Raw genomic sequence first — 23372 nt, 5'->3', positions numbered from 1 at the left:
TGTGGGGAAAACAAACAAACAAAACACCACCACCACAAACAAGATGAGCAATGTAGGCTTTTTCATGCAGAATTCACTGCATTATGTCCTCTGGAATCCACGTTACTTAAGCCACACTCTGTTTTATAAATTTTACTTGATGAGCTGTGTTTGTTGTCTTGAATTTAATGTTCTTAAAATTTCTGAAAACCAGAACTACTTATCATATTAATACTAATCCACAGCATAGCAAAAGAAGACCCACACAAAAATCACTATGTAAGTTCACATGCATCATTTTGTTTAGAAGTGAATATTTAGTTTAATTAAACTCCTACAGCTCACTCAAATCCAAGCCTCTTTCCAGTCATTTGGAATAGGAATGATTTAATGTGACATTGCCTTCAAAACTACTTCCTATTCAAATTCATAACAAAACCACGTGTTTGTTCAGTTCTGATTATGTATCTTTGCTTTTACAGCAGTTGACCCAGTATAGGATTCCTAACAGCCCTCTCCAGCTTCATCTGGCAAGATCTGTAGGTAACAGTGTTAAAGGAGTCTGATCACACACAGGCGTGCTTCAAGAACTGTATCGGTTGGTCTCCCTCGAATATTTTGGTTCTAATGATGCTTGGCTCCATGCTCTTCCTAGTAACTGAAACACATTGAAATGGCATACGTGTCTCCAATGGCTTGTCATGCAGGTAAACTGATGGGATTTCCTCTTTGCAGCGACAAGCACACACATAACCCTGATTCTTTTCTACGGAGTGTGTTTGTGCATCAAATATTGAGGAGATATATCATTCACACACAATCATATAAACACAGTTGCAGAGAGGAGTCTCCGTAAGGTATATGCAAACTATTAGCCCAGCTGGAAAATAGCAGCATATCCCCTTGCAGTTGTGTTACAGTCCTGTTAAAGGGAAGGGAGAAATAAGGTAGTCTCTTACCTTTATGACGGAGCTAGTTAGGCTTTCTTCAGTTGTTTCTGAATGAATAAGCTTTGTATGAGGCAAATAATCAAATGTATCATAACTTCCTAGGATTTAAAGTAGAGTTGTGCCAGTGGAATTATCTGTGTGTTCCTACTCACTGTCTGTATATACACATATGCAGTTCTTTGGTGTGCTCTCCAAGAATAGTTCAATTGGTTTCCAAGTCAGTCAATGTATTTCAGATTTAAGCAGCTATATGCTAAAAAGCTTCCACTGTTGTCATTCTGTATTCATTGCTACAGAAACTGTCAGGCAAAAATTGCGTTTTCCTGCTGCTCCAAGCAGCAGATTGAAAATGGCAGAAGACCAATGATAATGTTAATCATAGAGGAGAAATACAATGGCATCTTTCAAATATATATGGCTGTTCTTCAACAGGCATAGGCTCTTTATTTCTCCCTTCTAGTCCATTTATTGTTTTAAAAGAAAAACTGCAAAGAAAAATAACAGCAAACAATGACCCAAATGGACTGAACCTTGAATGTATTTCCCATTGATTTTTTAACTGCCTTTGTTTTGAATTGTTGGGTTGTTGTAAATATGTTCTACATACTCAGTTTTCTTTAAGTAACTTGTGATCATTCACGTTTTTATCCTCATAACACCCCTCTGAGATTATTCCCTTTTCAGACAGGGCACTGAAGAGCAGAGGACTAAGGTGCTTTGGAACATGATTAATGTTCTCTGTTGTTTAGATGTCTACTCTGTAGCTGAGGCTACAGTGACACTGTCACTAGGATCATTAGATGGTTCCTGAGAGCATTTCTGACCATTAACCTGACCAAAACCACACGTCTCCCTTAGAATGTGATGAAAATGAGAGCCTGGTCTCATGTAGCTATCTACACACTAGATATAAAAACTTTCAAAGAAAAAAATATCCCACCCTGAAAGATTCAGACATAATTCAGACATCTTGGAATGGCAAATCTTAAGGAGTAATTCCAGCTACACTGCTGATAGCCCTGCAGGTTCCCAAAAAAGCCTAGTAGTCTTGTCTATATACGAGTACCCTGAGGAAACTCTACAAAGGCATATCTTCTCCAGTCCCATGTTTCAAGCTGTCTCCAGCCCAGCAGTCAGGTCCTTGCATTAGTAAGGCTCTATGCATAAGGCAATACAACAAGGCACATCTCTCAAAGACAAGTACAGTATTGTATTAATGCAGCTCCAAACACTTTAGAGCACAGTTAGCTTTCACAAGTGAGGTCTAAAGCAGATTGGTGCCTATATGCTACCTGTGACCACCCTGGATCCAGAAAGATGGCATTTTCCCACCTCCATTCCCTGAGCATCTTTGCCCAGTTGGTGTTGACAAAATATGTGCATTATGCACCATTACTATTTGTCCCCTTTCCAAACGTTCTGCTGAGAGTTACATGGTAGTAGCATTAGTGCTCCAGAGCCTCTAGTACTCTCGGTTCTCAGTACCTTGAATTTCCTATTATGCAAAAAATATGCTTTTCTTATCAAATTCACAGAGCTATTTTTGGGTCTCAGCCTATTCTTGCAAAGTTCTGTTAGAGTAGCAGAAATACAGATTCTTTAATTAAAATTTAGTAGCTTGTGCTGTGTCCTGAAGTACTTCTCAGTATTAAGGTAACACTGCATGCTTTTAGGCGTTTCTGTCCAAGCACCTACAGAGCTCTATTCTTATTGTATTCAGAAGCAATGGCAGTTGTTAATTGTCCTTATCCTTACAACACATCCATGAGGTAAAAAAACCACAATCTTTTGTTTTCCTTGTGGAACTCAGACACTGCAAATTCAAGTCAAGATCTTTCAGTCTCTGAGAATGAAGTACCCTCATGCCTTTGACTATTACAGCTTAAGCAGAATGTCCAATATTGCGGTGTTACCTACATGTTGTCTTTCTGCCTTGCAAAATTCGTACTTTGCATCAGGTTCCAAAAGAGCAAAGAACAATGTATTGGAGCAGGTAGACACCTGCTACAAGAATCCAAGGATGACATTTAGACCAGTAGTGGCACCATCTACATCAGCCAAAGAAGGGGATGATCCTGAATCTCATTCCTCAAGGTAGCGAATAAGAATCTGTCAGGAAGAGAGGTTCTTGGCCACAACTGACCTGCAGAAATTACTAAGCCAGACTCTTCCCAGTTCAAAAACTCTGCAAAGGCTAAAGGCCTGTTTTCAAATCTCCACTTAGCATTACCAGGATTGTAGGTTCCATCTACGGTTCAATCAAGCAATGCTGGATTTTGCATCTGGAATGGAGTAATGCCAGGCACAGTATGAATTGGGAGAGGAGGGGTTGGAGAGTAGCCCTGCAGAAAGCAGCGTGGGGGTGCTGGATGACAGGATGCCCAACACGCCTCAGCAGTGTGTGCCCTGGCAGCCAAAAGGGGAAACTGCATTCTGTGGTGCATTAAACACTACATAACCAGCTGGTCCAAAGAGGTGATTATCCCACTGACAATCCCGCTGATTATCCCACTAATTATTATGCCTTTTCCTTTCCTCTTTGCAAAGGGTTCCCACAAGGCAAACACATGCTGAAGTAACGCATCCTGAAAGAATTCACGATAGCTGTATTAATCATACTTCCATACAGTGGGGTATCACAGGGCAGGAATACAATCCCATAAATCGGGACCTACAATTTAAAAAGGATCTTCAGGTATTTGGCTGCATCCAGAGGAGGGCAGCAAAGCTGGGCAAGGGAATGGAAGCCTTGTCCTATGAGGAACAGCTGAGGATTTGGGGTTTGTCTGGTTTGGAGAGAAGGAAGCTGAGGGGCAAACTCACTGCTCTCTCCAGCTTTCTGAGGAAGTGCAGAGAGCAAAAGGAGGACTGATACCTACCACAAACAAATGTAGAAGTGTGTGGTACCATGGGCTATGTTCCAAAGAAGGGCACATAGCAGTGACAAACACACTTTTTGCCTTACAAAACTTGTTCCGGTGTGCTTCTTGGCCAGTGATGCAGGACAAGGGTTCTTGTGCCTGCCCTGTGCTTGTGTTGCACGCAGGTAGCAGCTGAAAAGTGGCAGCTCCAGATGGTGCAGCAAGCCTGGAGCCCTTCCAAGCACAGGCTACTTTGCACAAGCAAGAAGCCCTTGGGAAATGGAGCCCAGGGAAGAGCAGAGCTCATTCCTGCTACAAACTTGAAAGAGAGCCCAAGAGCACTAGTGCATGAGTGGAGCCTTGGAGGTGCAAGAGCAGAGCTGAAAGGACCAAGAGGAGCCCTGACAAGGGGCTGTGCTCAGTGCTGCAGAGGACAAGAAGGAACCCCTGGGAGTCACCCTCAGGGCCCACCCTGAGAGTCTAGAAAGCTTCCTCCCCCACAGATGCAGGGCACAAGGGCTACCTTTGTGGAGCACAAGCAGCAGTCACCCAGCCAAAATGGCCCAAAGGGGCCCTGGCAAGGGACTGTGCTCAGTGCTGCAGAGGAAGGCAAAAAACCCACAGGGACACTTGCTAGCTCGCCGTGGTGGAAAAAAAGCCTTCTTCCCTCAAGTGGCAGGGCACGAGAGGCTGCCTTCATGTGCATGAGCAGCAGGCAGTATCCGAGCCAGAAGGGAGCAGAGGAGCCCTGACAAGGGGTCATGCTCAATACTGCAGAGGAAAGCAAAAAAACCCCAGGGACGAGTGACAATCTGCCAATTCCTTCCTGACCCCAGCACTGGTGATCAGCTATTCCCTGAGCATGTGAGCAAGACCTGCCTCCTCATCACATAGGCTGGTCCTGCCTCTCAGGAGATGCCCAAGCCCTGTCCTCCCTCAACCTGGAGCCATCTCAGGGGCTTCTGAGAGCGATGAAATGCTCCCAGCTTGATCTGTCTTTGGGGTAAGAAGCCTTCCCACACCTGGCAGGACACCAGCGGCTGTTCCAGCTGGGACCCCTGGCAACATCTCTGCATCCCATTTCTTATGGCTGCTGCCCCTGGCTCTGCAGGAGATGAGGACAATGAGCCCCTGCACTGCTCCTCAAGGAGGAATTGCCTTGTTCTTGCCACTGCTCTCCAGCTGAAAAGGATTTCTGTCCCTCAGATGAGGTTTGAAGTTGGCCCTTGCTGGGGAGCTGACCTTGCAGCAGAGAACTTCCAGCAGCCTTGTCCAGCCTCCTGCAGTCTTCCTTCTCAGCCCCCACCAAGTGATTCCACCAGCTCCTCAAGGACCTCTTCTGGGATGTCTTCAGGCTGCCCCCGGGCCAGCTCTGGCTGGGACACAGGAGGATGGTCCGTTTTATCCTGTGCCTTTGTGACTGCTGCGTTGCCGGGTGGTGGCACTGTGACATGGGGGCGACGGGGCAACCCTGCGCAGCCCTGCCTGCCACCCGTCCCCCCAGCATGCTTCAGAAGAAGGCATTTGGGGTGCTGCCCCCAGGCAGCTCCTGAGCCCAAGGGGCTGTCCCTGCCCTTAGTGGCCACACACTGGGCACAGCTGCTGGACAGCCCTGTACATTTGTCTGTACATTCAGCCTGTGTAAAGGAGGGCATTGATACCATAGACATTCCTTTGGCTGTGGGCATGCCAGAGGTGAACGAAAGGTATTTGATTCCCTCTGCATAAACTTTGCAGAGACATAGAGAACATGCAGGATTTTCTCCCAATTCCTTACGGATGCACCAAGGGACATTTGCTAATAGCCTGCTTATGGTGAGGTTGTCCTCTTGGAATGGGAGCCCAAATTGTTTTGTGTTCTCGACCATCTTTTTCCTTGCACTTCAGTAGTTCTTCTCCTTCACCCTTCACCCTTGTTATCTTTCTCAAAAGTGATGGAAGCCTTCTCAGCCTTTGTCTTGCTCTTGCTACTAACCATCTTCTTTCTTCTGTTAACTCTTTGCTGAAGCTCTTATATCCCATGGGAATACATACTTTCCCAGTTGTTTCTGAATGCAAAAAATCCCACAACTGGCAGCAATTAAGCAATGTCAGCTAACTGCTTAGCAAGCGTGTCACTTCTCTCATGGCCTAAGCATATCGCTGGGGATCAACTACTGTTCCAATTCTAGAAGGGATTTTGAACCAGTTATTTTCTTTCTGTTTGAAGCTCTGTCTATTTTCCCCTGAGATCCTGTTGTAACATAGAATTAATTTGGAAATAGAAAACAAGCCAGATTCTTGGTCCCAGATGTGATTTTCTTGGCGATGGAAACAGCCTTTGGGGTAAAGATCACAAGCTCCATGCACTAGACAGTAACCACTAACTCTGAGTAACCCATAGTACAAGTTAGGTCAAAAGATCCAAGAGTTACCATTCTGGTTCCTTATTAATGCACACAGCTGTTAAGAACTGGACACTGTGGTTGCTTTCTTTCTTAAAACACCCTAAATATTTCTCCAGATTTAACCACTGGAGCTGCATTAAATTAGCAGCGTTGCTTCCCACGCACTGTTCTCTGCCCTTCTATCTAGAATACCAAAAGAATAGTGGAAGATCACACTTTGGATGAAGAAGACAAACAAAAGAAGATTAAACTTTCACATCCAAAGCACACAGCAGTGACAGAATCCCTCCTCCTTCTACCACAGCACATGAAGGAAAATCCACTATCTTTTATTCTTTGAATCTTACATTTCTTAGACTCTTTGAAAAGTTCACACTAGATTTTATTTTCAAATTAAACCAGATCTGGCATTTGTTTAAAAGACCACAATATATATCTATCAGTATGATGTCATCAGGTGTCAGTTTCTTCTCAGTTTAATACCTAGGCCAATCTGGTTTATATTGAATTAGGGTGGCTGATATCTCTTGGATCAGGTGAACACAGTTTCAAATGAACCAGAACTCATCAAGAATTTGCACCAAATATGGCAATCAGATTGGAATGGACGTGTTTTTGAAAAAGTCTAAATTTTTGCTATGTGGTTTCCAAACTCAAGTTTTGAAACTTGCTTTGAAGCTTGTTTAAATTTAAAGTAAAATGAGGATTAAAGTAAAACTACATGCAGAAGAGAAAATTATTTGGTTTTGGCCACACAAAATGCTTAACCAAACAATCTTCTGGATCAAATGAATGGGTTGTGGGGTTTTTTTTTTACTTCACCACTAGTTTTGTTGGGCCGAACATTTTAATGCAGAAAGTAATAGTTAAGCAGAAAACTAAACCAAAATCCTTAGTACATATGTCATTCTTCCTTTATGAAGAGCAATTTTATGCTAGCATCTAAAGAGTGAAAAAGTATCTTTGGAAAAAACATACAGGGAACACCTTAGAAAATTAATTATTCTAACACCAGGATAATGAAAAAACAAGCCAATGCCTTCAACCCTTGTGAAAGGATATGAAAACAAACCAATACACCTACAGGTATTATTTATCTAACTACATATAAACAATTATTGTAAGGAGGACACTTCTAATATGATCCAAGCTTAGAAACACTTTGCACACACACAAACCTAAATCTGAAACACTGGGCCAGGATTTTAAAGGAGAAAAATCTAACTAGCAGAGGTATGAAACACCATTACTTGGCCATTCAACCTGTATTTTTTTAATGTGCATAAGGTATGGAAAAATTAAGAGTCACTTGTAACAGAAATTGTTCACTTGTAATAGAAGAGCATTTGACTGAAATGCATTTTGTAAAATGACAGAAAATAAAGGTGTACAACACAAACATAGAAGTTGTTTTACTTTGGGCATATGATATTTATTTAAACTGTTACATAGGAATAGCTTTATACAATAAGATTTCTGAGTAGAATTTTTTCTCTTTCCTCCTGTGTCTGTTCCAATCTTTAATGTTCATACTTTAGTTCCCACTCTCTACATGGGATGAAGAATTATTTATGTACAAACTTATACTCTGAAAGGCACCTCAATCAGCATGACACCTTTATATTTATTTGTAGGATATCCATTGCACAAATAGAAGTGAGAGCGGGGAGTATACAGTGAACACAAGTCATTTAGAATAGTCATTATAGAATAGGAAAAATAAAAAGCCTGGCATATAAAAGTTCCTTAGTATATTTATAATCAACCGTTTTTTTCTCACATTTTCCAGCTCTGTAAAATAAGACCTGCATATCTTCCCAGAGTTTGTTTGTAAGCCATACGATTCCAAATAGCCATGCTTAAAGGCATTTTATAAACTGTTTTATAACGTGGCATGATAATTTCCCGGTGGAGATAAGTCACTGGACACATAAATTGTTCCTTTGCCAGGACAATACTTCGAGTTCTTGATAATGTTTTTGATTAGCTTCCAAGAAAAGCTGCCACTTGGTTACATCCATGTTCAGTTCCTTTGCCAGTCATCTATCCAAGTCACAAGGTTCGCAGACGAAAATCCCAAGTGTCCTGCACAAAAACTCAACAGATATGATCTCCTCTGCAGTCAGTGCACACATACACAAGCTGCCTGTGAATTCTGTGATGATGAGGCCTGATGGAAGCAGAGAGCTTTGCACCAGCAATGTCGATGACCAAGCTCAGAAACAGTGACTTTCAGCAGCAGGCAGTCTTTGTTCACAGGAGCCTCGTCTCTGTCTCAGTATCTCACAAGTTCCATTTCAGCAGATTTGAAATACTTCTGTTGAGTTTCGCTCTTCATGCTCCTTTCTTAAGACTTTGGAAGAAGGAAATGGAGAAAAAGAAAGTCCAGAGGAACAACTTACACCAGGATATCACTTCTCTTGCTGCACCATACTACCAGGGTTATCATGGCACATGTCAACATGACTGGGATCAAGATGAGAGTTATGAGAATTTCATCCGGTGGATCTTCCCAGTGAACCTTTTCTGAAGTACAGTTTGAAAAAAACTGTTTATGAATTCCAGTAATAAAGCCTTCTGTGAGGGGATTTGGCCAAAAGCAACTCGCGTTCTTGGCTTCATGTTCTGTACACTGGGTAAAGTTGTCATAATACCTAGAAGAAAATGAAGAGAAGTTTAAATAGAACACATGCATACTACACTTAGAGAAAGCAACATAGGGAGCCATACAGAATTTATAAGAATAAGTCTATCATGTAGATACTCTGCTGAAGGACCTTTAATGGAGGCTGTGGGTACCAAATCCTACCCAGTGGAGCCAGGAGAACTGACTCACACGTACTCATACAACTGAGAGATTTCACGTGAAATACTGAGATCCTGGATGGATGGTGGTCAAAACCCGGTATTTTGGATGCTGTTACTTCAGCCAGGACCTCCTAATGCCACTTAAGTAGAATAAGAACCTCCTCACTAGAGACATCTATGCTATCTTTAAAAAACATACACACAAATGTGCCAAGAACAAGACATTCTGAGGAAAAGATGGATAATTCATACCTTATCCATCATTGGGCATGATGATGTGGCAAAAGTGATGATGTGACTCTGGGGCTGAGCCACAACATTCATTACTGTGTAACAATTTCAATTCTGTTGTACCCCCAGGCAGCAAGAAGATAATGGGAAAATAAACACACAAAGTTAGCTTTTGACAACCTTTATCTTTTTCCCATCTCCAGCGAATGCTCAGCAGGAAAAAAAAAAAATCCCAATTACACATGTTCGCAATGCTCATGAAAGACTGGAAACCCCTTGTAATTCCTAACACTTCAACACAGCATGGGCTGAAATTTGCCTGTCCAAGGAAAACTTATATTTAAGAGAACTGGCCACCCCTCAGGAAAAAGAAAAAAAAAGGAAAAAAAAAAAGCCTAAATGAGTAATTGCATGGGTTTTGTGGTGTTACCATAAGCCAAGGAAATTCAGGAAGTGAATGGAGTGTGGGGGAGGAGATCAGAAATTAAGAAGACGAAGAGTGTCTGGTCAGTACATGAATAGGGTAAGACATAAGGAAGCTGAATTATTGTCTGATGCATTTTTAAATATTTCTTTCAGTCCTGTGTGACTCAATAAACTCACTTCAAAGGTAAATTAAATATAGAAAGGAGAGAGCAAGAAACCACATGACACCCCAAGGAATAGCATCCTGCACTATTAGCTAAAGGCGCTTCCTTCCTTTTCAGCACATATAAATACAGTAACTCCTGATGAATGACTCATTCTGATATTAAGTACTACAGGTGACTAATGCTGACTCAATCCTTTGCTGTGAAGTAGTGGAGGAGAGATATTCAGTGTCTGGGTCAAGACTGAAGTCCACTGTCTATTGCCTACCTTTCAGGGGAAATGTCTGCCTGCCCATGCCACAAGCACATAGACTGAGAATACAGGCTGCAGAGTATCTATGTTCTCAGGGCCGTGTTCACAGAAGAAGAAAAGGCCTTGCAGAAAGGTCCTTCTGCAACCTCCTCACAGTTCTCAAGGAGTCTGAGCTGATACTGCTTTATTCATAACCAAATACACTGGATGATCTGACAAGTCCACACCCAGATACTCTGGCACGCAGATGCACATATGCACAATGTATGTATATTTTAAGCAAAGCAGCTAGAAAGGAAGTTTTTGTGACAATGTCAGCAGCTACACGGAAACAACAGGAAATAAGCTAAAAATAAAACAGAAATCTTAGTGTTTGTTATTTTACTAGGGTCATTCTTCCATGTGACCTAGGAGCATCCATTCTTTGTGTCCTTGGACTAAATTAGAAGCTGAAGATGTCTAGCTGAATATGGGAGAGACGGTCCCAGAGGACCTGAAGAATAATACATCTAAAGGCATGCCCACAAGGTTTAACAGACTACAATGCAAAGACAGTGGAGCTAGCATCCAGTTGCCCAGACAGGTCAGTGTGCTGCGGCACAAACACCAGACAGGGCTCCAGAGAACGTCGGGCTCTGCTCCAGCCCTGCTCTAGGCCATGCTCTGGCGAGCAAGCTGGTCCCATCAATGGTTGCTTCAGCTCACTGCTGCCACAGCCACCTCAGTTTGCCCATCTCTTCATGCAGAATGACAAAAACAACAACCTGAGCAAACTCCATGTAAAAGTAATTATATAAAACCTTTCTTTATTCTTTTCTGTTTTTTTTCTAGGTGTAAAATCCTATAGGAAGCCCAGTGTTCTTCCAAGAATTATGTAGATTTTTTTTCATAAATGTTAGATGGTGTAAACAAAAACATTTCCCACTCATTTTGCATTTCAGGTACAACATAGCTAGAAAAACCTGGTTAAATGTTGACAAAAGGCCAGATAAAACTAATTAGGGAGTTATGTTGTATTGGAAAGACTGAATCCCTAAGAGCCAAACTAGAATAAAAATGTTGTCTTAATAGTCTGAATTCCTTACAATTTTCCCTTAATACCCTTTCTCTCAAGAAAAAAAGAAAAGCTACCTGCACTATAACTGTTTTTTCATACAATTGTGAGAAGGTGGGTAAACAAGTCTCAGCTAACTGAGAATTACCTGTCTGCCAGTAAAGCTCAATTCAGTTAAATATTTATATAACTTACGAATTTAGAGTTTATGCACAGCAACACAAAGTTCATGTAGTAAAAGTCCTCTGCATGGTACTATGTAACAGCTGCCTTGGAAGGGAGCAACGCATTACTATGGCACGGGCATTTTGCAATTGATCAATTCATTTGCAACTTGTTGGGCTTTTTTAAGACAGAGCTAGGGGTTAATCGTTATTTAATTCCAATTCAATTCTCCTATGCTTAATTTTCCTATGCCTTACATAATTCTCTTTAATTAAATGGTAAAGGCTAGAATAGGAAACCTTTTCATTCTGTATAATAAAATTACTATCACAAAGATGCCCTAGCCTGTGACTGGAGGTACTTCAACACAAATGCATCAAAATTACACACTTTGTGAAAGGAAGGAATAAGAAATGACATTTTCTACTTACTCCTAGAACAAGTAATGGGAGCGCAGTACGGTAGCACAAGCTCCTTCACCTCTCATATTATAAAGAGGTATGGAAAGGTTATTCTCTGTGCTCAGTCACATTTTCATCTCTTTCAGGCTAGCTACAAGGACCGTAGTTAGCTAATACTCAGAAAAGGTAAATTCAATGGGAGCAAGGTCACAAGCTTTCTGAACAGTGGGCTGAAGAATTAATGCATCTATGAGTTTCAACTCTGTTCAGTAGGCCAGTACCAAAACCAAAAAACTAAGCATATTCTAAGCACCAAAATCCATATAAAGATATGCTTTCTCCTGATACACTCAGGAGAATCATTGTAAGTTTTATTGAGGAACCAACTACTTGGTTACAGAACCACAGAATGTCCTGAGTTAGAAGGGACCCACGAGGATCATCAAGTCCAACTCCTGTCCCTGCACAGGACAACCCCACAGTTCACACCGTGTGTCTGAGGGCCTTGTCCAGTCTCTTCTCGAACACTGTCAGGCTTGGGGCTGTGACACCTCCCTGGGGAGCCTGTTCCAGTGCTCCAGCACCCTCTGGGGGAAGAACCTTTTCCTAATGTCCAACCTAAACCTCCCCTGGCACATCTTCCTGCCATGTCCTCAGGTTCTGTCATTGGTCACCAGAGAGAAGAGATCGTCACCTGCCCCTCCTCCTCCCCTTGTGAGGAAGCTGGAGCCGCCATGAGGTCTCCCCTCAGTCTCCTTTTCTCCAGGCTGAACAAACCCAGTGACTTTAGTCACTCCTCATACGGCTCCCTCTCCAAACCCTTCGCCAACTTCATAGCCCTCTTCTGGACACTCTCCAGTAGCTTTACACCCTTTTTATCCTGTGTCTCCCAGAACTGCACACAGTGCTCCAGGTGAGGCCGCACCAGTGCAGAGCAGAGCGGGACAATCACCTCCCTGCCCGGCTGGCAATGCTGTGCTTGCTGCACCCAGGACACGGTTGACCCTCTTGGCTGCCAGGGCACACTGCTGGCCCATGTTCAACTTGCAATGGACCAGAACCCCCAAATCCTTATCTAAGGAGCTGTTTCCCAGGATCTCACCCCCAGTCTGTATGTACAGCCAGGGTTGCCATGTCCCAGGTGCAAAAATCAGACACTTGGCCTTGTTGTACTTCATGTAGTTGGTGATTGCCCAGTTCTCCAATTTGTCCAGATTCCTCTGTAGGGCCTCTCTGCCCTCAAGAGTGTCAACAGCTCCTCCCAAATTTGTGTCATCAGTGAACTTACTTAGTGTTTCCTCAAGTCCTGAGTCTAAGTCATTTATGAAGACATTGAAGAGTGCTGGCCCTAAGATGGATCGCTATGGAACCCCGCTAGTGACTGGTCACCAGCCCAACATTACCCCGTTTACTGTAACCCTTTGAGCCCGGCCCATCAGCCAATTGCTCACCCACTGTATTGTGTGTTTATCCAGATGGTCATACTGCATATTGTTGAAACTACTTTCAGAGAACATGAAAAATACTTAATTCATCTTTGGAGCAATCTCTGAGCTGTGACACATTTGTCTTGAAAGACAATTTTCAATATTCTAGAACAATACTTCGGTTTCAGAGCACAAATGGTTTCTCCAGTACTTTATGTTTCCACTAAAACAGATAATAACAATCATGTGGTTAGTTTTTGTAAAAACTGGAAAATTTTATTTTGTGAGTTATTTTACCCATGAGAAAATGCATTTATATATATTTACCTATAACCAAGAACCTGGACAACAGGCAGTTATTATTAGGAATACTAGTGTACACATTTGCCTTAATGTGACAGTGCTTCGTGGAGTGCCCACTCAAACTATTTAGACAGCTGAATGTCTCACCCGTCTCAGGGTACTCAGTTGTATACCACTCAGGGCACTATTCAGTGTAAGTGGGGGCTTGAATCTCAACCACGGTTTCTCATAGGGACGAATGTGATAAATTATTGCTCTTCTTCCACAACAACGATGCACAGAAAAACTGCAGAGATGTCTGGTTTACAAACACACACAAAAAATACAACTCCCTCCTCTAAGAAAACAAATAGATTGTTTCATTAGGAGTTTCAACAAATGAGAACTTTCTGAAGAAAAATTGTTCTTTCAAAAAATCCCAAACAATTCTCAAAAAGCAGAGTACCATATGTCATGTTACTGAAGACAAACTTTTGAAGACATTCGCTGGCTGCAGCCAGTAGACCCAACAGCAGTTCCAGTAAGAGAATTTTGCCACCTCTCCAGAACTCATGGATAGACTGCTCCAGAGACACTCTGCACACATGCAGTCAAGGATGTTTAGCCATTGCTTAATAAGATGGGTCATAAATTTAAAAAAAAAAAAAAAAAAAAAAATCACTGCATATGTATATTTTAAGTTATTTTTTGTTATTTTGAGTTCATTAAGTATTTGGAAAATACAGAGAATATTCTCTCTAGCATAAACGAGTCTTGATGTAAATCAGGTAATAAATATTCCAGGGACACTTGCTCCTTCTGCTGCTCTACAATCTTGGACAGAAATCTAGAGGCGCTCTTCCAGGATACTACAAGTTATATGGTGTACTTTAATAAAGATGTTTTAAATCTCTTTTTTCCTCCCATATGGTTCAAGCAAGAAATATCTTTATACATAGTCATGTATTAAATTAGAGTTTAAAGTGAATGATCATCCTTGCAACTTCTACCCAGTCTGGAATGAGAAATGCACAAATAATAATTATAAATATCATGTGATGAGAAAGGCTCTTTTTACAGCATTTCCAGATGAAGTGGAGGCAGGAAGTACCTCACAAAAAAAGCGAGCCTATTCTTGTGTGATATGCAGCCAGATTCTGTAGAACGGGGTGTAACAGTCTGGATGAACTTCAAATAACAATCCAAACTTTAAGATGATTATCTCCTGAGATTTTACCATCACATTAAAAGTCAAACTTTAGTTTTATAATCAGCTATGAGCCTACAAATACAGTGGAATCTTTTTGAGCTTTTTTCATTCAGCATCTCTCCAAACATATTTGTGGCTGTATCTCACCATTTCTTTAACCACGTATCTTCTGCCAAGAAGAGTATTACCACAGACATACTTCTACCGCCCTAATCAGATCCGATCTGTTGTTGTGCATCTCCGATATAAAATTCAGCCAGAAGAAAATCATGCACTACAAAACATAAGAAAGCAAATGAATATGCGGGGGAGGGAAGGTAAAAAACCCCTTGCTGGTTTAATGACAACATTATTTAGTTCACTCTCATGTCACTAAATAATAGGCATTGTGACAGATTTACTCACTTAGGTTAAAAATAATAAATACATTCTGGTGTCCTTTGAACTAATTACAGATCACCACCCTTGGCTTCACATCAACAGCTGTCTGAAAAATGAAAAATGTTTGAATAAACCTAACTGAAAACCCTAAAATGCACAACTATTACTAAATTGTTATTAATTTCCTAAAGATACAACAAGAAAATATAAATATAACGAGCAACTGTAGATGTAAGCATATCGTTTATATACCCAATAGCCACCTCTGATGAGTAACAAAATTTACTACATTAAGCAAATGTAGAACGAGGAGGGAAATCCAGCCTGACACACAGTGTTATGTTATAAAGATCCAAAATTTAGTAGCACTGGAATTTTACTAAGCCAGAAGCTTCTACTAGCAAGTGGGCTTTGCCTTCCACTATTCCTGAACTATATTTTAATGATTACTCAGTTGCAAACTCAGCCCATTTTTGGGGAACACCAGTTCAGAAGGAAAGTGTTCTCTGAAGCCATCAATACTATGTCTGCAGGAGCCAGTTCCAAAACTCCCTTGAATTAAGACAAAAAAATCAGAAGAGCAAGCAGAGGCAAATCCTAATCCCACAAAAAATTAAGCATATGTATCCAACTTATTATATGCACCACAATTCCTAAAGTAGCCATTCCCATCAGTGATGATGTGTGGAAAACTGTTCATTTAATATACTGAAGAAAAGTCTGTACTGGGTCTCAGGTGCTGTCAGCCACCTCAAAAATTCCCACCTCTCCAGCCAAGAGAGAAACAGAGATACAGGGAATCTTCTGCGGAGGGCACATGAAAATGCAGGCTGCAAGACCAGCACATGGAACAGGCACCCTGCAAACCAAATGCTGAAACGCTCTGCAAATGTCTGGCTTGTAAAGGTTCATTCATATATTGTGTCTTCCAGATAAGGGTTTGTTTTGCTCCTTAGATATGATTACAACATTTCAGTGTTACTCTGCTCTATGCAGTGATCTGGCTCAAGAGATGTGGCTTCAATATAGTTTGTCTAAACCATTATTTACTACGGTATCACATGAACAATTAATTATGTCAGAATACATTATTTAATCATGAACTCATCAGAGAGAAAGACTCAAATGAAGAAGGTTGAACTTCTCCAAATAAGTCCTTCTGGAGCTAGCTTTCAGAGTAGCAAGAAACACATGCTATTTTAGTGGTGAACATGAATTCTCCTGCAAGTTGCCAAAACTGAGGCAAATCTCTTCCAGCAGTTTGACACAACAGATATTAAGTTGCTATGTTAGTTAACACACACATCAGACACTTTGCATTTCTGGCTTAAAATGGTACATTTCTTAATCATAAGAATAGGGTCGTCTGTGACTCACTTCTTTTAAATCATCACAGCTCAGTTTCTGAAGCTGACTTGAATTACAGCTTTGATGATAGTACAGCTGATAAAGACCACAGTTACAACCGTAGCTCATTTCTGTGTAAGCTCATCAGACATAGTAGGGTTGCTTGTTAACAAGCTCCTTGGTAAACAGATGTCCCCATGTCTGCAGTGGAAACCCGCTATCTCAATTCAGAGTGATGTTAACATGTAACAGCACGAACAGTACTGAGGGATTCAGTACTATTTTAGGAAGTCTGATGCCTGGTCTCTGCCCTGGTCCAACACCAGCAGCTATTGTAGTAACACTGATATTTGATGGAAAACAGAGAGAAAGGCAAGAAGGAAAGAAGGGCTATTTTTTATTCGCTGAAAGCTGAAAGAAAGCAGAGAAATTTTTAAAACAGACTTTAGTGCTGTGAGCTAAAAAAGACACCACCAATTCCCAAACCTTGAGAAAAAAGCTTAACAACAAAATGGTACTTGGAAAGAGAATGAGATAAATATGTGGAGGAGAAAGAGGACTAATTAAAAATGTACCTCTTTACTATACTGTACCTTTCATTTTAGAAAACTGTGATATTACAGCTGATGAAAATAACAGTAATTCCAGTGTATTTTCTCACTTTTCCTGTTTTCTTCTGTCTTCTGTGAAGGGTTGTTTGGGACATATTTGTTTAATATTTTGCACACAATTTTATGAGCAGAGCTTAAGTGTGTAGTGTGGGTCTGGAGGGACACAAGTCATTATGAGATCTACAACAATTGTTTACCAACTGGTTTTTAAAACTAGTGAAATCCCTAAAGACAGTCACTAAAAGCCCCTGAAATTGTGCATAATATTTTGCAGCCAGTAGAAAATATATAACTGGGCACACATGAATTCTCTGGGAGGTATATGTAAATCCTCTTTCTTTCCAGTTTGTTTGGTGACTAGTAAGGTTTCTGCAGCTGAATTTCAGCTGCAACCATTCAAAAATTATTTGGGAATTCAGGTCATGTAGCCAAAAAGCAAGCGCAGTTTAACTTGGCACAGATGACAAGGTTTCTACACTCTGCTGTATTCCTCCTCCAGCACCACAACATGCACTCTTCACGGATTGGTTTCTGAATCATCACGCTGTACAGCACGTTGCTGGAGGACCACAAGAAACTGTGGTGGTTTGCTCTGTAGATGCTCATGAAGAAGAGGTGTTGCTAACCCAGTCTATACGTGCTCATCAGTTTGACATCTCTGCTCCTTATTTGTCCCTCTGTAAAATTATGCTAAAGTAGCATCGTCCAACCTCACAAAATTACTGTGTAATAAGACTATATGGTCTCTAATGACTACCTTAAGACAGACCACATATGTCACATACAAATAGTTGGCACCCAATTTAGATGTCCAGAAACCTCCCAAGTGTGTAATAATCCCTGTATTCTTTGATTTATTGCCTTTTAAGTGTTAAAATGAAGCCACAGTAGCTGTATCTGCTTCCCATTCTCAATCTTGTTTGCTGTGCTGCTCAAATTGTAGGTAGCAGGTTAAGCAAAGCAAAGAAAGCCTTCCCTTTACAATTTATGCTATAAAAGAGCCAGAAAAATGTGGCATATTTTCCATATCACTTCACGACATCTGTACTTCTAAAACTCACACATGTAAGTATCCCTGCAGTGACAGTGAGAGACCACTGAAAAATGAACAAACAAATTAAACCAGCATGGATGACTGTATAGTTTTTGTTTCAAAATCAGAGGGCTATTATGAAATGCTAGCTAAAATAAAACAACTGATTTCGAAATAAGGGATGGTAACACAAAAAGAAGGTGCAAGACTGCTATTTCAGACACTGACTTGTATATGCAAGCATTTCAGTGGTTTCTGGTTTTTTACTAATGGTTACAGGCAAAAAAAACATTGCTAACGATGCTTATGTGTCATCTAATAATACCTTTTATTCATTAATTTGCAAGGGAAGCAAACATCCTCATTGTTTTCTAGATGAGAAACCTCAACCATAATATAGAATCGCAATTTTGCCACAGCAGAGTAGTTCATGACAGAACCAGGAATAGAGCCTGAATCTGCTGGGCTCAGGATACGACCCACACTGCTTACAATGACTCCAATTCTTATCCTGCAGCTACAGGACTTAACGACACTCTCCTTGTGAAACCTCCACTGTTTAAGCTACACACACACACACAAACAACATGCCTACATATGACTTAATTCCTTAGGAAAACAGGCCAGAAAGTGGCCTGTTTTTCAGAGAAAAGCTCAGTCTTCAGGGGTTATTTGGACAGCAGAGCACCAGGTACACCAGAACGTTACATGGGAGAACGGACGGATGCCATGAACTTCTTTTTGCTCTGCACCTGACTGACATACGCAGGAAAGGAAAATGTCGTCCATATTGAACTCAGGGACAGAAAAAAAAAGCACCAAGTTACACCCGAGCAGTTATCTCAGAATATACACAAAATTGCAGCAGCCTGAAAGAGATTCATGAGTGACTGAAACCTGAGCTGGTCATTTGCAAATAAGGAATATATGAACTACCACCTTTAATTCAAAGTATTAAAGACACCCCGTACCTCAGTCCTGAGCACATGCAAGAGGCTCTGCTCCAAGAGAGTACATGATAAGTACATTATAAAGCTCCAGAGAGCTTTGTATAAATTCCAGTTTCATTTATGTTACTGAAGACGGCAACACAGTTCCCAGGTTAAGGGGAACTCAGTTACAAACTAATTCTTCATAGTTATCCACCTCCTCTCTCCCTTTGTTTCCACAAAAAGCAAACCTCAGCACACAGGCCAAATGAGCCCCCTGACATGCTTCAACAGCACTCTAATAACAGGCTTTGAGAAGATAAAGCTTCTGGAGCATTGCATAGCAAGTGAACCACACCACAACACCAGAAGTCAGACACAAAATGGAGGTGGCACTCATTACACTTTGCTTTCGTCTTGCTTTATTCCCCTGCGAATGCATCAAGTTTGTATTTTTCACCCAAAGATCAAACCCCTGTCTCCATTCAACAAACAGCTTGCCAATTTTAAGTTCTGCAAAGGTCCTGCACAGCTCACTAAAATAAATTTATGTTACATAGACTTGCATTTCCTGACAACTTGAAATCATACCTTTGAGACATGCTGCAAACAAGTCCATAAAGGTGAGGAGGTAAAACAGTTTAAACAACATTTTTGTGACTACTTTAAACTTGATTTTCACACCTACTGTTTCTCCCTTCCACAGTTTCTCATTAAAACGATGACCTTGTCAAAGATATTTGATGTCTGGGAAAATGTATGTTTCATAGCAGAAAATAATAAGTCAGGAAATAAATAATTCCATTTAACAATAGAACGGATGTTTGAGTTGAGCTGAGCCATGCCAAAAGAAATCTCACTGTTCCTTATATACATGGAACCAGGAATGTTCTTGAGAGACCAAAAGCATTTATGTGCGCTAAAGAAGCTGATTTTTCAGAATGAAGTCATGACACTGATTCCAGTCTTTAACATGGAAAATGCATGGACACCTGATAATAGTTTACTCCCTAGTGAGAGGGAATTTTTTGCTCCTGGCAATACTTGTGCACCCGGCTTGCTGTCACCAATGGAATCTCATCACCACCAACTCATCTGTGATGACTCATCACCTCTCTAGGTACTGCAAAAATGGAACATGGTCCTGACAGACAAAAAGCAGGGTTTCTACTTGCTGACGGATAGCTAGGTTCTTCTGTACTTTCAAAACGTGTCAGACTTCTCACAAGATATGTTCTGCAAGCTTGTTTCTCCTTAGATTATAAGTACTGGTGTGGTGGGTGTTACCAACTCATACTGTCTTCTCTCCAAGTGCCATTGGCTTTTTTTTACCCACCCACAAGGCAGAAGTAAGTTTTGGTTAAAGACATACTGTGCTGCTAGCTTTAAAGTAAGCAAAATTACCCATAGGAGCAGTTTAAAAGACAGAAACCTGCACGAGCAGCAGAGTTGGCAGTTTGTCTGGGGCCCTGGTTAGAGTCAACTGTCTTGAATAACTAAGTCTCAACAGCAAAACAAATGCATTCAAAACCACAAAGACATTTTCTCTAACATGGCAGGCCCCAGCAAAACTCCTGGGAATTTGCAAGCAAGATGTACTCCTTTCCAACAAACTCTGCAGCAATGAACTAGCCTCTAATCTAAGAATTAATCCTACTACTAAACCAAACATATCAATACTACTATTATTAATCTATTTCAAAATGCAGATGAACATCTTAGATGAGCGTGGATATTAACTGCTTTACTGGCAAGCCAATGTGGGAGTGGTCACTGCTAAGCTGCAGCAAATGTGCTGCTTAACTTAGGTCTAATGAAACATAGTGTTCCCATAGGAACAGAGTTCCTCCTCCAGCCAAATCACTGAACATACTGAGAAATCCTAACTCTCAACTTCAGCAACAGGAAAAACAAAATTACAGCTAAACCACAGACCTAGAATGGAATTCCTCAACAGTAATGTTTTATTGCCATTTATATAATCACTTCCAGAGCCAGATAAAGGAGGCGGTGTTGTAGTGGGAACAGCATTCAAAATCCTCCCTGTAAACAGCCTACCTAATGTTAAAAAACTCCTACCTTCAGTACCATAAAGTGGTAAGGGACTGAACTGTATTAATCTGGCTAAGCAGCAAGATAATAATTTCTCACTAATTATTCCCTGGAAAGAACTCAGGTAACTCTAACACAGCAGCTGTCCCTGTAATCATGATTATAAAACATCAGTCCATAAACTTTATTCCTATGGTAAATGGATCACAAATGAAAAGATGCTTTTTCAATCTGTAGATAGTAAGACACTAAACCAACACAGTGCAATACAACCATACCACGGTAACTTTCAATTAGCCAGCCTGAATATTAGAAACAGTTTATCCTTCCTTACATGCACCTCAGAACAAGATCATGTATCTCATTTTTGCAGACAGCTTTGCTCTGTTCCATTCTCCTGTGAAGTGGTATTGTTCTGAATTTACCTTGTTCTGAAGTAAGGCAGTTGAGCTGGCATTACACTGCAGCTGGTGCTGGAGCTTTTGTGTGGACAAAGGGTCCTTTTCTTCTGAATCTCAAAGAATAGGTCCCTAGTCAACTCCAAAAAGCAATAATTCATATGAATGAGAAGAAAACTTCTTTGCTCTCACTTGAAGAATGGGCATCTCACTTGCAGAACTGTAGCCAATAGTAAACATCACAATTTGTTAGTAAACATATTTCCATGCTTCTGCAAGGGGAGCCAGGTTTTCAGCACTACTCAGAAATGAAGAATAGCAAGACCCACATCATCTAGACAAATGGTAAGTGCCCTTGTTGATCAATTCTTATCCCATTTATATTCAAAGCAATGTCACTGGAAGTCTAAGGAATGTCATAGCAACATTTTTACAAGATTACTGAGCTTCATTGTTCCAAGGTTTCTATAGCTCCTCCAGCCTCTTTCAAGAAAAAACAAAGCTGAATGTAAATGAATCTAACAACCAAGGGAAAGGGGACTTGATGTATTCCTTAATTATCCTCAAGTAAGCAGAGCTAGAGACAACACAATTAAAGGACCCTGAACATTGTCTGTGAATGTTGAATGTTGAGTTCTTATTGTTACAATATAGTTGTTTTCCTTCCTGGAGTATTCTGACTGCACAAAGCACTACCTGTGTGTTGAAAACTTCAGTTGTGTCAAGTTTACAAATTGGCTGGTAACACTGCATCCTCAAATACCACCCCCCCACACACACACTAATAAACTCTTACATTTGATACTTATTTTCTGCTCAGCATTGCTCTTTACTTCCCAGTTGAAATTACATAGCAGGTGGCTGTGGACTTTCCATACACAAACAGGTATTTGTTTGCAAACAGTAGAGGAAATAATACAGCTTAACAGCATGCCGAAAGGAGAAATTGTACAAAAGCACAAGATAGCTCAGTGACTCCGAGAATTTAATTGCATAGAACATCCTAAGTGAAGACAGTTATCTTGATATAAGGGCATTATATTGAACAATTCAATACTGTTCAGCAGGGATTCTTCTTTAAGAAAAATAAACAAACAAAAACCACATTTCTCTCCAAAAATCCACCTAATTAATTCGTATTAGGGTATTACTTTGAAGCAGAATAGGTCTGAACGCTAAATTTTGTAAAAGCCCTAGGTACTTCCAAACCTGTGTGACACAACATGAGTTTTGAGGAAAATAAACATTTCATAAGGACAGTTATCTCAAAAAAATAATGTTCTAGCTGTGCTTTGCTGCCTCTAGAATGGGAAAATTTTACCAGTAGAAAATATCTTCAGTGCATGCAAGCAATAAATCTTCAGTTTAGCAGCAAGAACACACTTGTCAGGTTAGATTTCAAAGCAAAATTCTGCATGGATTAGGCATGCTTAGAAACTAGGCTGCCTTTACAGTCAGTGGAGACACTGGAATAATTGGAGGGCGTGATGTATATTCCATGATATATGATCTCTTTCTAAGACGCTTTCCTTAAGTTTCCACTGAACAGGGAGTCCAGGACAAGTACTACATTGGACAGATGAATCCCACACCTGTTCCATGTAGCAAAAAAAAGCACCACAAAAAAGCAAGCGAGTCAAGAATTACACTCAAATATACCACTGTCAGTGATGGAGAAACATACAACCAGTGTGCTATCCTTGTATCTACGTAAGCTCAACTCCTTTCCAAAAGTATAACGATCACCGTTGGTTTGCACAATCTTCCCTCCAGTCAGCCCAAGCGCAAATGCACTTGGTGCATGCATGTATTCAAGTTAGTCACTAGCATCAGTTACCTGTTGAGGCAATTCTTCTTTCTCCCAAACACATCAGTCACTTTGTTCATTCAACTTCTGAAGCTTGGTATGAATAATGGCTTGAAAACACTTTTCTCAAAGTGTTCCAACTCCATGCTAAAACCATTATTCCACCACTGCTTCCAAAATGAAAGGCTCACTCATCTTCACTCCAATCCTCCAACA

At 40.8% G+C, this 23372-nt stretch overlaps 1 protein-coding gene across 2 annotated transcripts in view; it reads right to left on the bottom strand.

Moving 5' to 3' along the window:
• Nucleotides 1-7469: 7469 nt before the first annotated feature.
• RAMP3 (receptor activity modifying protein 3) overlaps nt 7470-23372 on the bottom strand; it is a 49529-nt gene continuing 33626 nt past the window's right edge. For both annotated transcript variants that reach the window (XM_065629446.1, XM_065629447.1), the window contains one exon: nt 7470-8831. In XM_065629446.1, the coding sequence (XP_065485518.1) occupies nt 8576-8831 (256 nt within the window). In that variant the 3' untranslated portion in view covers nt 7470-8575. The remainder of the gene's footprint in view (nt 8832-23372) is intronic.

Source organism: Caloenas nicobarica, chromosome 2 (assembly GCF_036013445.1).
Source record: "Caloenas nicobarica isolate bCalNic1 chromosome 2, bCalNic1.hap1, whole genome shotgun sequence".
Lineage (NCBI taxonomy): Eukaryota > Metazoa > Chordata > Aves > Columbiformes > Columbidae > Caloenas > Caloenas nicobarica.
This window is presented reverse-complemented; position numbering and strand designations above follow the sequence as displayed.